Genomic DNA, 17,249 nt, shown 5'->3' with positions numbered 1-17,249 from the left:
CAGTTTTTAGAACAACATGAAGGTGAGCAAATGAAAACAACTTTACATTTCTTGGTGAACTATCCCTTCAACCAATGAATGAGTTTTTACTGTAACATTTTCACTATCATTTCTTGTGTTTGATAAATAATCAAATAATAGTGAAATAAAGCAGCTGGTACTGAGCCAGAGAAAGAGCAGAAGGAATATGAGAGAACAAATAAGTGAAAGGACTGTGAGATTTATGAAGAAACTCTCTCTCTCTCTCTCTGTGTGTGTGTGTGAGAAAGAAAGAGAAAGAGAGATTGTGAGAGAGTGACGGAGCTGAGTGGGACCAAGTGAAAACAGTTTTGTTCTTTCAGTGTTTGTGTGGAGTGATTGTAAGTAGTCAGAACAGTGAGGGAGGCTTTCAGCCGTCTGTAAAGTTAACAAAGCAAAGTCCTCTCCTTATTTAGCTCTCATTGTGCATCTGTGTGAATGAGTGTCAAAGAGAGAACGTCAGCCGGAGGAGGACTGTTGTTTATGCGTTTGTGAGTGAGGGAGAGGGACGGAAATAGAGGGAGGGGAGATAGCGAAGTGGAGAGGTGCTTCTAATTGCTTTCATTTTTCTCTAATGACCACCGTGCCTCGAGGAGGAACGGAAACCCAGTTCGGCTGTCAGTCTCAGCACACACACTGCAGAGAGAAGGACTCCTCGTTTGCACCTGTTGAGCGTATCTATTCACGTCCAGCAGTCATGGCCATCTCCACAGCTGTGTGAGAGGGTGCCCGCGTCTATCAGGGATCTTCCTATCTTACAGGAGAGAGATGTCATCGCTCTATTCGCGCAGCAAGGACCTTTCCTCTCGCTCCAGAAAGTCCCTGTCCGACTCGCCGCCCTCCTCCCCGTCCTACAGCACCAAAACCTTCAGAGTAAGAGCCAGCTGTGTTTGCTTTGTGTTTGTCACAATAAAACTGACGTTTCAATTGGCAGTATTGTATTGTCACTGGAGGATACACATGTCCTCGTGTTACAATGTTTAGGCTATATTTTCAACAGCAGTCAAAGCAAGTTTTATGGGTTAAACATTTTAGTTTTCATGTGCTTATTTTGTTTATTGTGGTGATTATACAGTTGAGTCCAAAAGTCCACATTGAATATCTGGGATTTTGTTTTTCGTTCAAATCTGGAAATAAACAGTGCTTTAGGATTTTGAGCAATTTTGAGAAATTTAAAGCAAAGAAATCCATGTTAAATGGCAGTATTTCTAGGTCACTAATCAAATTTAAGTAAATTTGCGACATTGATCATGTGACATGTTTTAAAGACTTGGGAACATGATCATCAGGTTTTACACAAATTTATGGCATTCATGCAGCTCGAGTGCTGCTGTCATTAAGCCCGACATATGAAATAATAAAAATCTATTTACTTTTTAAATAGGACACAAAATATAAAATATAAAAGTCTAAAAAAAATCTAAAAATAAGGTTTGCATATTTGTTTTGTATCGTATTTGATACGGCTTATGTGACTCATATGAAGCTCAAACTTGAGGAGGAAAAACACCTCCATTTTATTCAGAGGCCCAAACTGAGCAAAAAATGCCATAATTAGGCAATATTGTGCAATTCCTAATATTTATATGCTCAAAAAGTAAGATGAAATTCTGATCTTGATTCTTAAATGAGCTTAAATGTAAATCAGTGAGATCTTTTTCATTGGAGGAAGCATGCTATTTAAATGCTTAGTTTTATGATCAAAACTATTTTTTTTTTGTGCTGGTCAAAACATATAATGCAATGCAGTATAATGATGATTGAGAGATGAACAAATAAACATTCCTCAAAAGCCCAATGGATTTGATACTCATATTTTAATGTTTTTTTTTTTTTTCTAAAAATGATGAATGGATAATCAAGTAAACATAAGTTGCATCAGTCCAGTAAGTGCTTATCTTGAAATATTACTGACAGTATAAAAGTTATTCTAAAGTTTACTCTTACAGTAAACATTTCAAAGCAAAATGACACGCAAACCTTAATCTGACGTTTTTACAACAGTATTTGCTAAAAAAGTATGAAACATCAATCATTCGACAGAAGGCATGTGGTATATATGACCCTGGACCACAAATCCAGTCATAAGGGTCAATTTTTCGAAATTGAGATTTGTACTTCATCTGAAAGCTGAATAAATAAGTATGTATGGTGTGTTAGGATAGGACAATATTTGGCCGAGATACAACTATTTTAATAACTGGAATCTGAGGGTGCAAAAAAAATCAAAATACTGAGAAAATCACCTTCAAAGTTGTCCAAATGAAGTTCTTAGCAATGCATATTACTAAATGAAAATTAAGTTTACATTTATTTACAGTAGAAAATTTACAAAATATCTTCATGGAACATGATCTTTACTTAATATCCTAATGATTTTTGGCATAAAAGAAAAATCAATAATTCTGACCCATACAATGTATTTTTGGCTATTGCTACAAATATGCCCCAGCGACTTAAGACTGGTTTTGTGGTCCAGGGTCACATGTTGTGTACAACAGGTTTTTTAGCAAAGTTTTGTTTGTGTTGGTAATTTAGAAGCCTTGGACATGTATGTATGTGATATGATACACTAGGTTTTATAGGATGTAAGCAAACAAAGCAAATTTTATTGGTAAATCAGTATGCAGTATGAACAAAGTTGCATGAACTAGTCTTAAACTTACAACATGTGAGCAAACGAATCAGTAATCATGTTGTAAAGGAACTTGACTCACTCCTCTTTTGGTGCTTGTATGGCGTGTTTGTGAGCTGATAAAATGGCGTTGTTGTGCTGTGATTGAGGGCTGACATCAGTGAGTGAACAGAGCTTCAGTGTCTGTCTCATACACTCTGATTCAGGATGTAGTGGGAGTCAGTGGGAGGTCATGCTTCACTCACTTTTTAAATTACTCTGGCTCCAGTGCTTTTCAAATCCCTAGTATATGGTATAGTATGCAGTTGATGTTATATAGATGACAAAAAATGTGAAAACTTTAAAGAAGTTCTTGTCAATTTTTCTTAAGTGACGTGTGGCCAAGTACGGTGTCCCATACTCGGAATTTGTGCTCTGCATTTCACCCATCCAAGTGCACACACACAGCAGTGAGTAGTGAACACACACATACACACCGTGAACACACACCCGCAGCAGTGGGCAGCCATGTGCTGCAGCGCCCGGGGAGCAGTTGGGGGTTTGGTGCCTTGCTCATGGGTCTCACCAGAGTCGTGGTATTGAGGGTGGAAGAGAAGCCTTGGACATGTATGTCATTCACTCCCCCCCACCTACAATCCCTGCCGGACCTGAGACTCGAACCCATAACCTTCAGGTTACAAGTATGACTCTCTAACCATTAAGCCCCTAAGAAAATATAAGTAATGTTTGTTGGTTTATGATGCTAGGGTGTTGAGGATGCTGCCAATGATTGCTTTGCAATCATTTGGTAGCTGTTAGATAAGTTATTTTTTAAAGTACAAATATTCCATGTTGTCTAAAAACGCATGTATAATACTGCACTGTAAAGAGTTGTAAACTGCAGCTTGTTACCTTACAGATATTTCTACCTGATTATAAATAATGTATTTAGGTTCATTCAGTGATGATACATAATATTTTAGGCTTGAATAAAAGCAGTAAATCTAGAAGTTGGTAATAAAAATGGTAATTACATTTTGTGTTATAAGAATAATCTTGGGCCAACTTTGCTCAGATTCAGAAAAAAAAGTAGTGTGAAAATTGATCACATTACTCACAATTAATTCGAAAACTTTTCTCAGTTGTTTTAGTTTCTGTGTTTCGCAGAATAATTAAAAAATGATTAGAAAAGCAGTTTTAGATCAAGTGCATACTGTACTATTCACACTGAAAGATGCTGATGTCACAGGTTGATACTGTATTTCATATCAACATGATCTTACATATAAGCCATCAATGCACCCAGATAATCCAATATTTCCCCTATAATACATAACCATTTTGGACTAAACCTTTGATGTGAATAAAATCCCTGTGAAATTGAAACTGAAAATTCCTCACCATTTTTTCAAATTATGACATGAGAAACCAATATCTGTGTGTGACAGTCCTGCACAGTCATTGAGTTATAACGGTCCCACGTGACTTGCAAATGCCGGGTTTGAGAAGTGCTACCATAATGCATTCCGTAAGACTCAGTTTTTAAATCTCACCAGGCCAATCCAGGATGTACTGTTTCATAATCAGACAGCATTTGTTCTTTTGGCTGCTGTTTGGCCACTTCAGAACCCCATAAACAAACTCAAAGTCTGTGAGCGAATGAGACCAACAAAGGCCATGTTGACGTGTGGCGACTGTGTTTACTTCAGTGAAAAAATGCCTATAAAATCAGCAGGTGCTGCAGCTGTTCTGTCTTTAGGAAGGTAATGCAAGCACTGAATGAAGAGGAAACAGACTGCCATTAGTCCACTGCTTTTGAGTTGAGTGTGACAGTCCAATTTTGCCATAAAACTGCTGCTTCATGTATGACATCACTGACCCCACATCTCTGTCTGCAACTATGTTTGGAAATAAACTGTAATTTGTCAAGGTAGAAGCTACTCATAACTTAAAGTAGTGATGGGCTCTTAATACAGAATAGGTTTTTGCATCGCACTGAGCTGTTTTCCCATTGTTTTTCTATATAAACATGCTAGAAGGACATCTTTTGCTTCTTGCATCTTTTGCAGTGTCTCGTGCTTGACAAGGCATTTCGAAAACACGGCGCTCAAGTTGAAAGAAATCTTGTTGCATTCTTTCTTTCATCTTTCATTCCTCCGGCCTGCATTTGTGAAAAATTTGTTCTGTGTGAACAAAACTAGTCAAGCAACTCTTTTGAGATGGTAGTTTGTTTTACTACAAGCTGTACCTTTACTACCGTTACTGTAGCAAATAGTAGATAACCACACTGAAGCTATTTTATTGGGCAGTATCTTCTACTACTATCCAATGATGTAATTCATAATTTAGTCAAGCTGTGTTTTTTTGTCTGACATAGAAATACTGACTTTTTTAAATTAATGAACAATTTGGTTGTCAACATCACACTTTGAGTGGATAAATTAACACTAAATACAGCTAAAAAATAAAATCAAATAAATAGAATAAGCCATAATTTACAGTATTGAGTCAAAAACAGCAAAATGTATATGCAGTGAACAGCAAAATGTAAGTAAATATAGGCTACCTCTATAAAAAAAGAACAAAAAAACTAACGCTTTGCAGGAGCTGTAATTGGTGAATAATTTTTTTATCAATTAATTTACACAAACAAATGAAACGATTCACTAAAATTAAATAGACTTTTCAGTGATACATTGAAGACTGTTTAGGAGCGAACAACCAGAACCAAAATGGGATGGGTTTCACTATTTATTGTATTTTTACACCCAGTATTATACCAAGGAAAGGCCATTGTAGCCATTTAACAATGTATTTAAAAGTGATATTTTGTCAAATTTAATATAGCCTGCAAATGATCAGATTTAATGTCTCGGTTACGTATGTAACCCTCGTTCCCTGAAGGAGGGAACGGAGACGTCACGTCAGTGACTGACGAATTGGGATCTCGCTTAGAGAGACCAATCCACTTCGAGTGTAAACTAAACGAGCCAATGCACATTGGCATGCGATGATTGCATCCAGCTGCCGCTGATCACAGCGTGAGCATAAAAAGGCAGCCGGTGCAATGCATACCAGGTTTTCGCTGAGGTGCATATGGAATATTGTAGGTGATTGTAACTCTCATGGAAATGGCAGAAGTCTGCCGGGGAAACACGGGCTCTGAGGCTATACCGTGGACTTTACACATATGGGAACCACTTAGGCCTCTACATATGGAACCCAGCCCTCTACCGGTTCTCACGGATTCAGCGAGTGAGTTGACCGAAAATGCGTGCAGGTCCCCTACCCTCTTGATGGAGGCCAGTGCAAGCAGGAGTAGAGTTTTCATTGAAAGAAACTTTAGCTGAACTGACTGCAAAGGCTCAAATGGGCCCTGCTGTAGTGCTCTGAGCACTAGAGACAGGTCCCAAGAGCGTATAGAGGAGGGCCGGGGAGGATTTAACCTTCTCGCCCCCCTAAAGAACCTGATGACCAGCTCATGCTTCCCTACCGACTTCCCTTCCACGGGGTCATGGTTAGCAGCAATCGCAGCGATATAGACTTTAAGGGTGGAGGGAGACAGCCTTTGCTCCAACCCTTGCTGCAAAAAGGAAAGCATGACCCTGATTGGGCATCTTCCCGTTGAGAAGATCACCACTCGACGAACAGATTCCGCTTCAAGGAGTAAGCGTGTCTCGTAGACGGTGCTCTCGCTGAAGTGATGGTGTCAACTACCTCTTGGGGTAGGTCACCAAGAACCTCCGCGTCCCGTCCAGGGACCAGACATGAAGTTTCCAGAGCTCTGGACGCGGATGCCCCGTCTCTGAGTCAGTAGATCCTTCCTCTGAGGAATCTGCCAGGAAGGGGCTGTCGCAAGGAGCATTAGTTCGGGGAACCAGGTCCGAAGGCAAGGCGCACTGCTAACAACTCTAGGCAATTGATATGCCAGTGCAGTTGGGGGCCCGTCCATACCCCCGACACTGCGTGCCCGTTGTACGTGGGCCCCCAGCCGGTGGTGGAGGCATCCGTGTAAATCACAGCATGCCTGGAGACCTGTTCTAGGGGCACTCCTGCCCGGAGGAACGTAAGGTCTGACCACGGGGTGAAGGATTGGCGACAGGCCAGTGTAACTTGGACCCGGTGAGTGCCGTGCTGCCACACCCACACCCACACCCTGCTGGAGCGGTCTTGTGAAGACACGGGGTGACCGGGACAACCCGGAGGGCAGGACCTCATACTGATATGCTCGTCCTTCGAACACGAACCGCAGAAATGGTCTGCGGCTCAGAAAGATTGACACATGAAAGTACGCATCCTTCAGGTCGATTGCTGCAAACCAATCTCGGGGACGGATGCACCCGGAGATGCATTTCTGTGTCAACATCTTGAACGATAACCGGCAAAGGGTCCGGTTAAAGACACGCAGATCCAAGATTGGTCGTAACCCACCGCTCTCGAACCGCCCGCTGCTGCCTGCTGGCGATGGAGGAGGATGAGTGTGGTCCGGTGCTGGTCCGTCCGCGACCCTCCGAGCCCTCCTGGGACCCAGGGACAGAGAAAACCGCTCTCTTGTCGAGATTTTCCAGATTCTCCAACCGGCCCTCTTCCGGGGGAGGTGCCTTCACCATCCCCCAAAGAGCAGCTTCTTCCCTCTCTGGGTCACCTGTCCCGGGGCCTCTTGCTCTTTCGCTCACCGCCAATTTTGATGGGGGCCTGGACGGGTGGGGCGGCCTGCCTACGCCCAGCTCCACGGCGCCGCTTGATGGAGGCTGCTGCGGATGCAGCGCGGGTGCAGGGGCGGATGCCGGGGGCCGCCCTCGGCGACGAGCAGGCTGGGGCACTGCAGCCGGCGGACAGGTGGAGGCAGCAGCTGCCCGCCGAGGCAGGGTGTGACGACCCACCTCAGTCTGCTTCTGTTTAGCCGAGAGCTGCTGGGCCAAGCTCTCGACCGCGTCATTAAAGAGGCCGGTCTGGGACACAGGGGCATTAAGGAACCGAACTTTGTTGGCGTCCCTCATATCAACCAGACACAGCCAGAGATGGCGCTCCTGGACCACAAGTGTGGGACCGCCCGTGCTACTGCCCGAAGTAGTCCATGCCTGGCTGCCGCCAGGACGAACACTCGAACGCCAGCCTCTTGCCACTAGCAGAGGCAGCGGAGCTCCGCCCCCCTGGAGGAAACAGAGCCTGGCCCGCAACTCCGACATGGTCATCTTCCCGCAATGGGAACTTGACTCATCGGCGAACGCCACCTCAGCGTGTTTAATGCCCAAACACGTGAGGCAGCCACCCGGCGCCAGGTAACGACCGCATACAGAAACGCACGGGTGAAACGGCATCTTTAAAAAGACGATCCATCGTCTTTACAAAGACACACCCGCTTATTGTACTCTTTTAGAGAAATTGCCTCTTTTAGGGAAATGCTCTTTTTACGTGCTGAGACGCACAGGGGAAACGGCAGTTTGCAGCACGACAGGGGGTAGTGCAGCCTGAAGTGCGCAACCCACCCGACACAGGAATGACCACCGCTGAAGCGCTGTCCGCCAACACAAAAAGCTCCCGAGAGCATGCTAGACTTGTCACACACGAAGCAGTTTTGTAGGAACAGAACAATGTTGTTGCTCGGTCCGAAGCGAAAGCTGGTATGCGTTGCACCGGCTGCCTTTTTATGCTCATGCTGTGATCAGCGGCAGCTGGATGCAATCATCGCATGCCAATGTGCATTGGCTCGTTTAGTTTACACTCGAAGTGGATTGGTCTCTCTAAGCGAGATCCCAATTCGTCGGTCACCGACGTGACTCGGAGTGACCGACTGAAAGGGAACCTTGTTTATCACTTATCAACAACAATTAAAAAAACTATAATCAAAGATTTAACACCTTTTAATAGGGCTGCATGGCGCAAAAATCAAATTGTGATTTTTCTGATAAAATTTGCAATTGTGGTTTTAAAATGCAATTTAAAAAACAATACAGGTTTGGTGTGCTACTGTGCTCGTTTATAAAGCTGCACAATTTAGTTAAAATGTTGTGATTATATGTATATTCATATGACTATAAAATAATAATAAGCTGAAGAAAACGCTCATGATGTTTTATGTTTCCTCATCATAACATGGCTTTTTTTTCCCATCAACAAAGCTGCACATGTGGGCATGACGGGGGGAGGCAGAGTGCGTGAGGTCTCCTTGGGAGAGAAAGTTACAGAGAGCAAAAGAATAAACACTTGTGTTTTGTTTTAGTGGTCTTCTAATCCATGTTTATGAAGGACTTTTTACCCCAAACAACACAATACAGGGTAATAAACAGACAAACACATCCAAATGAGTTTGTGAAAGCATGTCTTTTTAAAAGGGTCGTTCACATTTACTCACCCTCATGTCAATCCAAAACTGTGAGACTTTGTCTTACATGCAACACAATATGTGATTTTGTGATAGGAGTATCCTGTCCACTCTTTGAGTATAATGAAAGTGAATCCAATATGACCAAAAAAATAATAAAAGTAACATAATAGTGGTCTATAAAACTATACACTGTAAAAAATTATATATTTTTTGAAGCCATAAATAAAACTATTGGAGTATTTTTTTTTTTTACAATTAAATACTAGTTCAGTGTCTCTACTTCAAATTTCACATTTACTTAATTGTTACTTGCTGTATATTTGTACAATTTACTAGCAATTTCTAAGTTAATTTTTTTCTACACCAATTTTTTTCAGCGTATATTTATACACTGTATTTTTTTAAGTTGTACATAAAACTATAATTATTGGAGAACATTTTACAAGAAAATACTCAATTTTATGATTATAAATCAGTATTGCAATAAAATAATAATAATAATGATTATTAAAAAAACAAACAAAAAACAAAATAAGAAATATTATTATTATATTTAGATATTTTTATTTTAAAATAAAATATATATTTTTAAGAAACAAGTTCTTAGTAGAGTTTTTTAGTCTTTGTACTTCAATATTTCACATTTAATTCAATGTGTTACTTTTCATTTCTGTTTATAAAGTAAATCCTACACTAAAGTCTTGTGAAGTTTCACCATTTAACCATAATGAATATGAAAACATAAGATGAACTGACTGAAGTCGTTGTTTACTGAAAATAGAAATCTGTCCTCGTTCTTCTCGGTGCATTAATGAAAGTTCATAAAGAAGTCAGATAGTTTCAATGGATTGGTTGATTCAGTTCACAACAATCATTCTGAATGAATCATGAATCATTTGCATTCTTTTTTGAAGCTTGAAAGTTTTGATTCATTGTAATTACATGGAAAAGAGAAACAGCACATTTTTCAATGTAAAAGATAGAAACTCATATGGGTTTAAAACTTGAAAGTTCTTTTTTTTTTTCTTTTTGATGAACCGTTCCTCCAACAAAGCAGATCAGAAGAAACCAGCCCTTATAAAGTAATCAAACAAATGAAAACAAATGACTTGATTTGTTTTCTCTTAATATATCTGGCTTATCACACAAAGAGCGGTGGGAGCAGCGAAGAGAACGATCTGCAAAGCAGAAAAGTCTTTGTTTGGACTTGTGTGTTGTAATACTCCTTTTGAGTATGGTGATGCTCACATTTTCCATTTTGCAAGCTGGCAGCTGGACTAGAGGGCTCTCTAAGGGGGGATGAAGCGATGAGGGGAAAGAGAGGATTAAAGAGGTTGCGTATAAATACTTCAGCATGAGCCAGATCCTTTAAATGTTACAGTTTGTGGAGTTATGGGATCAGGGTGAAGCCCACAGCTGCGTGAAGCAGTCTCAGTCTGTTACTTCATAGTGTATATGAGTTATAGAGCTCATATGTGCTCAACGCATGGAGGATTTAGCAGCCCTGCGGTGTTCATGCTGTGACCCGACACAGTTCACATGCCTTTGATGTGCACTGAAGGTACAGTTGTCCCGCTGCACTGATCCAGCTTTACCCAAATCCTCATTCATCCACTGTAAGAGAACTGACATAATTGTTCCCAGATCTGTAATAGTGAAAAGGATGAGCTCTGCCAGTCAGGGTGTGAATTCCTGGGATTTGACCCCTCAATTAAGACTTGAACCCCCTAAAGAAAAACAAAATATAAAAGGGTCTTAAAATATGTTAAGAATAAACCAAGGCATGAACATGTGTATGTGCCCAACCAAAATAAATAGGTAAATATATAAAAACGGAAGAATAAAAAATTTATTATAATCCCTCCTTGGTGATATTATGAACCCCACAACACTTCATACCAAAAACAACAATCCTTAAATAATAACCTGGAAAAATCAATCAATTCAACAACACATGACCAAAAAAAAAAAAATTTCACAGTAAATTCACATAATGTGCAAACAAACACCACCTAATAATATGAATAATACTCACAATATTACACGCTACCAATAATATTTTAATAATAATAACAATAGTCAGATACAAATGTATTACATAAAAAAAAAAATATATATATATACTGTATTTAGAATGTAATAATATGCACCATGATACCCAATGATATTAAAGTTAAGAATAATAACTGTTATAATACATATAATGCAGAAGATTTGAGAAGTATCTAATAAAAATCTATGATAAAATATCTAATAATCTTAAGATAAAGAATGAAAAAAAAATATTGAGGATATCACATGAAACAATATCCTATGTATGTGCCAGAAAACTACAATCCATCCATCCATCCATCCATCTTATAGTGGTAGGGAGTCAAATAATATAACTCGAAAATAATAATAAACACGACAAAACACAATGCCTAGTAAATATGTCACTCAGAACTAGAAAAGGGAGACACAGATTGTATACATGCAATGTTAATATACAAAAAAAAAAAAACATAATAGATAAACTTCTTATTACATAAGAAGGAACATTTCAGTAACCAATAAAGTTTTATTACAATTTAGTCCATGCAACAGTAAGTGCTTAGTGTCAGTATCAAATGATAAACCAACGCAACATGTCATTACGCTGTCTTTATTATATAATTAAAAGAAAAGTATGTAAAAAAAAACAAGTTTCTTTAAATAGACTTTAAAATCGATTGACAATTTGGATTACACAAGATGCATCTCAAAAGTGATTGTATAACTGACAGTGTGAGTTTGATCACAATGAAATAGTGGGTTAGCGTGTCTCCTCTTCTGCATGCTTCTATGCCCATTAATCTGATTCAGTGTTATTTTTCCTAGCAGGATGGAATGTGCACAGCAGCATCAGCACTGCCTTACATGGTTTACTATGGTGAAAGTGTGCGCTCGATTTCTCCTCTCTTTCTCTGTAGACAGTGAGCTCAGGGCCAGCAGGTGCCCGTGGTTAATGATGCCCCCCGGGGCTTTAAAACTTTTGAACGGCAACAGCACAAGACTTGCCGTGATTTACCCAAAGTAGGACATGTTCTTGGATCAACAACACTTATTAACCGATAGGATTTGGAGGATAAGCATAGCGTTAAAAAAATAGTTCACCCAAAAATTAGCTGGAAACTCACTCAACCTCAGACCATCTAAGATGTAGATGAGTTTGTTTCTTCATCAGAACAGATTTGGAGAAATTCAGCATTGCATCACTTGCTCACCAGTGGATCCTCTGCAGTGAATGGGTGCCGTCAGAATGAGAGTCCAAACAGCTGATAAAAACATCACAATAATCCACAAGTAATCCACACCACTCCAGTCCATCAGTTAATGTCTTGTGAAGTTTGTAAGAAACAAATCATTAAGACATTTTATCTTTAAAGTCCATCCCCTTTTGTCCTCTCATGTCAAAATCCACCAATATATTTGTTTAGAACTGTTTTGGACTGTTTTCGCTTGTAACCGGAGCTTGATCTGTGCATATTTATCTCCTGATTCAGATGAGAAGACTTTTTCACTGCAGAAAGCAATATTATGAATAGAGGACCCTTATTTTAGGTGGAACAGCTAATGATGGATTTGTTTCTTACAAACATGCAGCTTTTCACTTCACAAGACATTAACTGATGGACTGGAGTGGTGTGGATTACTTGTGGATTATTGGTGTTTTTATCAGCTGTTTGGACTCTCATTCTGATGGCACCCATTCACTGGAGAGGATCCATTGGTGAGCAAGTGATGTAATGCTACATTCCTCCAAATCTGTTCTCATGAAGAAACAAACTCATCTACATTTTGGATGGCCTGAGGGTGAGTAAATTTTCAACATTTGGTTTAATGTTGTTTCTGAACCAACAATAGATGCTAATCCAAGAAAATGTCCTATTTGGGTAAATCACATTTTGCATCACGATTACTTCAGATCCTAGAATGGCCCGACATGAGAACAGGACCACCAAAACACATCTACGCCACATGAAGTGGCCACACAGAACTAAACAAGACCACCAGCACAAACTGTGAACGTTTCTGCAACTTTAATTGTTGTGGCTACATGTAAACACTGGAATAAGACATCTTGCCTCACTTTGAGAAATCATAATGATTGCCAGTAAAGCACAGAGCAGCCACGGATATTACAGCAGTTATTGTAAGTCATTGCTCTGTTTCTCCTACAGTGTTGCCGTGATGTAGTCATGCAGGTTCCTGGGGACGTTCTGTATAACCACATAAGGAGAGACGTCTCTGAAATACTGTGTAAACATTCAGATTGGCCCGTCTCTCCAGTGGCCAGGGGCCATGCTCTCATCCCTCTGTTTATTTCCATGCAAAACACCACAGAAGCATGCCAGAAAATAGCATATGCAGTTATGATCAATGAGCTATTCTCACTGTCACATATGCTCGTATATGTCATTCTATGTGTTTCTAATAGCTGTTTTAGGTTGATTTTAAATATATTTTAAAATCATCCAAAAATATAACTTATTCTACATTTTTTATGCATATATTACTATGTATCTACTTTTCATATAGTGTTTAGATTTGGTTGTTTTACACTGTCCCAGAATTTCATTCTTAAAATGTTAATTAAAAAAGATCATAAATCAATTATTGCATTTTAAAAGTATGATAAACCAATCAGTTGTGCCATATTTGTCTGTATGAGCATCAGTTTTGCCACTAATAAAGTTTTATTCAAACGTAGTGTACGGTACTTTGTTAGCAAAGAGACAGTAGTGTCAGAGCTTGAATGAAATATGAGACATGTGAGGTGAACATTTTTATTGTGTGTCTTTATTAATCAAGTCATTGTGCAAAAAGATCGAAATATTATTTAGTTGAGTGTATGTGTGATCCATAAAAAGCTAGTTATAAAATTAGCTTTGGCTTGACATAGGAGTCAGCCATTTTATTCCATAAGTATTTAAAATGTCATTTCCATCACCATCATTTCCTTAATGAAAAGTTGGTAGACATAATTTGAGATGCTATGCAAACCCTTGAGAAAAAGAAGTGCACTTAAGCATACTTTTAAAACAGCACTTAAATAATATACTTTGAAAGAATATACATAAGTGTGAACTGAATGTAATGTTTTCAGGCACTTAATAACATGTTAATTGCAATTCAGTGAAAATATATTATAGTTTATATATACATGTATATTAAATGTAGTTCGCTAAACTTTAGAGTGCTTTTCTACCAGCTTAAGTGGGACTTATTGTCATACTGTGTGTATATGCAATTTCAAAAATGCTTCTATTGTCTTTGAAATATAGTTAAAGTGTGCTGACGAATGTATTGACAAGCACTGATGGTAAACTAAAGTATATTTTTTATTGAAACATATGCTGTGTATTTAAATATATATTTTAATACATTAATAATAATATATAATTATTAGGTTACACTTTATTTCGATAGTCCACTTTAGACATTCTACTAACTATAAGTAACTTTGTAACTACATGTCAACTACATGTCAACTAATTCTCATTAATTTGCAACTACATGTCTACTAACTCTCAGAGTAGACTGTTAGGGTAGGTTTAGGGTTAGTAGAATAAGTTGACAAAGAAAGTGTTAGAAGATATTAAGCAGACAGTCTACTAATACTCTACTAACTGCTAGCTGACATGTAGTTGCAAAGTTACTTACTGTTAATAGAATGTCTAAAGTGGACTATCGAAATAAAGTGTTACCAATTATTAAATTACTTTGACTTTAAATGTAATTTTGAATAACACATTGCAGGTCAAATTATAATCAAGTACTGTACATGTGCTTTAGTATGTTAGTCAACACATCAAAATAAGAGTACTTTACACCACAACAAAATATTATTAAAGTAATTATTCAAAGTCAAACTTTTCATTTGACATTATAACAAAATTCACTTTTTAAAAGTGTACTTAAGTGTGATAAGAATCAGTCATGAAAGTGTCTCTCTTTAAGTACGCTTAAGTGGCCTTTGATTTCAATAATAATATCTGCAAGTACAGATTTGAAAAATTTACCTTTAAGATTTGAAGTACACTACAAGTGCACATTCAGTACAATTAAGCCACACTTTCACAAGGGAATGATCATCACAGGTGTCAGGTGGGAAAAAAAGGACAAAACTGAATTCTCCAGGGAAGTATGTATATACACAGTTGGACATCGTTAGTGGACCAATTAAACTAATGAGAGTGTGAAAAGTAATTAAAGTTCCTGTACTTAAAAAAACGTCTCATTTAACATCTCATTTACTGTAATTAGTTTTATGAGCACACGAAAAGCTCTTCTTTTTCTCTGCCAAAACTTTGCCCGGCTGTAGTGACTGATTCGCATGACCTTTTTTGGCGTTGTTCAGACGTCCCCCTCAGACGGTGGAGACAGTGGACTGTTATTCCTCTCTGATGCATAATCAAGTGTGCTGCGGAGTGTCCAAACAGGATGTGCTGTCTTTAGCAGAGGAACAGAGGAGATTCTTTCTCTGCCTTTCCTTCTCTCGCTTTCTCTCTGGGCCGAACAGCCTTAAATCTGAAGCAGTGAGAATATATTACCAGACCCGTGTGGAATCTGCAACTGTCGAGCAGCTTGACTGTAGTTTAACTACTTGAAATTACGAGTGGCTTGTAGCTTGCCATCTTTGTTATGGATGTTTCTGCTAGGACTGTCAGACCTTTACACAAGTCATTTACCATCTATGCACATCCTCAGGATAAAAGGTCATCCAGACAGTGATGTTTACAATATGCGACTATGTACCTAAAATGGAAACCTATTAAATGTTCTTTCAGAAGATTTACTGTCTGCAAGATAAGCTCCCATAAAAACAAACTGATTCATGTGCTTGCACAAGGAAAATGTAGGAAAGTAATGGCTAGGGGACAAAAATTAGCAACAATTTATTACAACAGAACAAAAAGCACAAATCCTCTTGAAATGAGCTGTTTTGCTGTCATTGCGAGTTAGTGTGATTTCAACTGAGAGGAAGTGGGTGTACTAAAAAACACTTCATGACACGATGTCATTTTTTGTAGACACACATATGCACAAGTTTGCAACAACATGATATCATGCTCTTGCTCCAGGCGTTTGTATGACAGACTCCCATTGACAGAGTGGTCTAGCAGACTCAGTCTGACCTGCTGTTCCAGCTCACTTATGTCACAGGTTCAGTCACACTTAAAACTCTCCTGTTTGCACACTGAGGCCCTGCTTAAATGTGTTTACATTAAGATGTGATCACTGTGATCTGATCAAGAAGATTGAACAATCTCCCAATCAGAAAACAGCTTGTTTAGATTTGTCCACATCAGATAGCTTTTGTATCCAGATTATTTATCAGATGAATGCAATGCAAAGCAAGCTTTCCCCTGTGAAAAAGAAGTGTGCTTAAAGGGTTAGTTCACCCAAAAATGAAAATTAGGCTGTGTTTTACTCGCCCTCAAGTCATCCTAGGTGCATATGACTTTCTTCTTTCAGACGAATCCAGTCGGAGTTATATAAAAAATGGTCTTTGATCTTTCAAGCTGTTTAATGCCACTCAGCGGGTGTTGCATGCACCAGTCCAAAATAAGTTACATAAAAAGTGCCCATCCATTAAAAAAAAGCATCTCACACGGCTCCGGGGGGTGAACAAAGGCCTCCTGTAGCGAATAAATGCGTTTTTGTACAGAGTTATATTAAAAATTGTCTTTGATCTTTCAAGCTGTTTCATGGCACTCAGCGGGTGTTGCTTGCATCAGTCCAAAAGAAGTTAAATAAAAAGTGCCCATCCATTAAAAAAAAGCATCTCACACGGCTCCGGGGGGTGAACAAAGGCCTCCTGTAGCGAATAAATGCGTTTTTGTAAGAAAAATATCCATATTCAAAACATAATAATCACTTTAATGTGGCTTGAGCCAACAGTTGTACAAGGAAGCAGCTCTGGGAGGATGACGTATGAGGTCGGCGCTGAGCATGCGCCGGTGAGTCTCGTGAAAACCAACGTTTGTTTACAGGAGCAAAGGAAGCAACGTTTCCTTACTTTAGCAAAGGACAACCAGTCTCCTCTTGGCTTATATCGAAATCCTCCGACATTCTTCTTTACAAATCCTCGTTTTGTACTTCTAATTAGTGACTGTTGTTTTGTTTTGATCTCTCCCCTGTGCTTCCGTGTACCATCACTTCTGAGCGGCGCATGCGCAACGCTGACCTCCATACGTCATCCTCCCGGAACTGCTTCCGTTTACAACAGTGAGCGCAAGCTAGATTAAATTGATTATTACGTTT

At 39.2% G+C, this 17,249-nt stretch overlaps 1 protein-coding gene across 6 annotated transcripts in view; it reads left to right on the top strand.

Annotated features, from left to right (window-relative positions):
• The first annotated feature begins 304 nt into the window (after positions 1–304).
• The window catches only part of ppp1r12b (protein phosphatase 1, regulatory subunit 12B), a 28,386-nt gene continuing 11,441 nt past the window's right edge, over positions 305–17,249 (top strand). For all 6 annotated transcript variants that reach the window (XM_016466717.1, XM_016466732.1, XM_016466711.1 and 3 more), the window contains exon 1: positions 305–891. In XM_016466717.1, coding sequence (XP_016322203.1) covers positions 787–891 — 105 coding nt within the window. In that variant the 5' untranslated portion in view covers positions 305–786. The remainder of the gene's footprint in view (positions 892–17,249) is intronic.

This window comes from Sinocyclocheilus anshuiensis, unplaced genomic scaffold (assembly GCF_001515605.1).
Source record: "Sinocyclocheilus anshuiensis isolate Anshui unplaced genomic scaffold, SAMN03320099.WGS_v1.1 scaffold453, whole genome shotgun sequence".
NCBI classification, from domain to species: Eukaryota; Metazoa; Chordata; class Actinopteri; order Cypriniformes; family Cyprinidae; genus Sinocyclocheilus; species Sinocyclocheilus anshuiensis.
The sequence above is the reverse complement of the archived record's forward strand: the minus strand, read 5'-3'. Positions and strand labels throughout refer to the sequence as shown.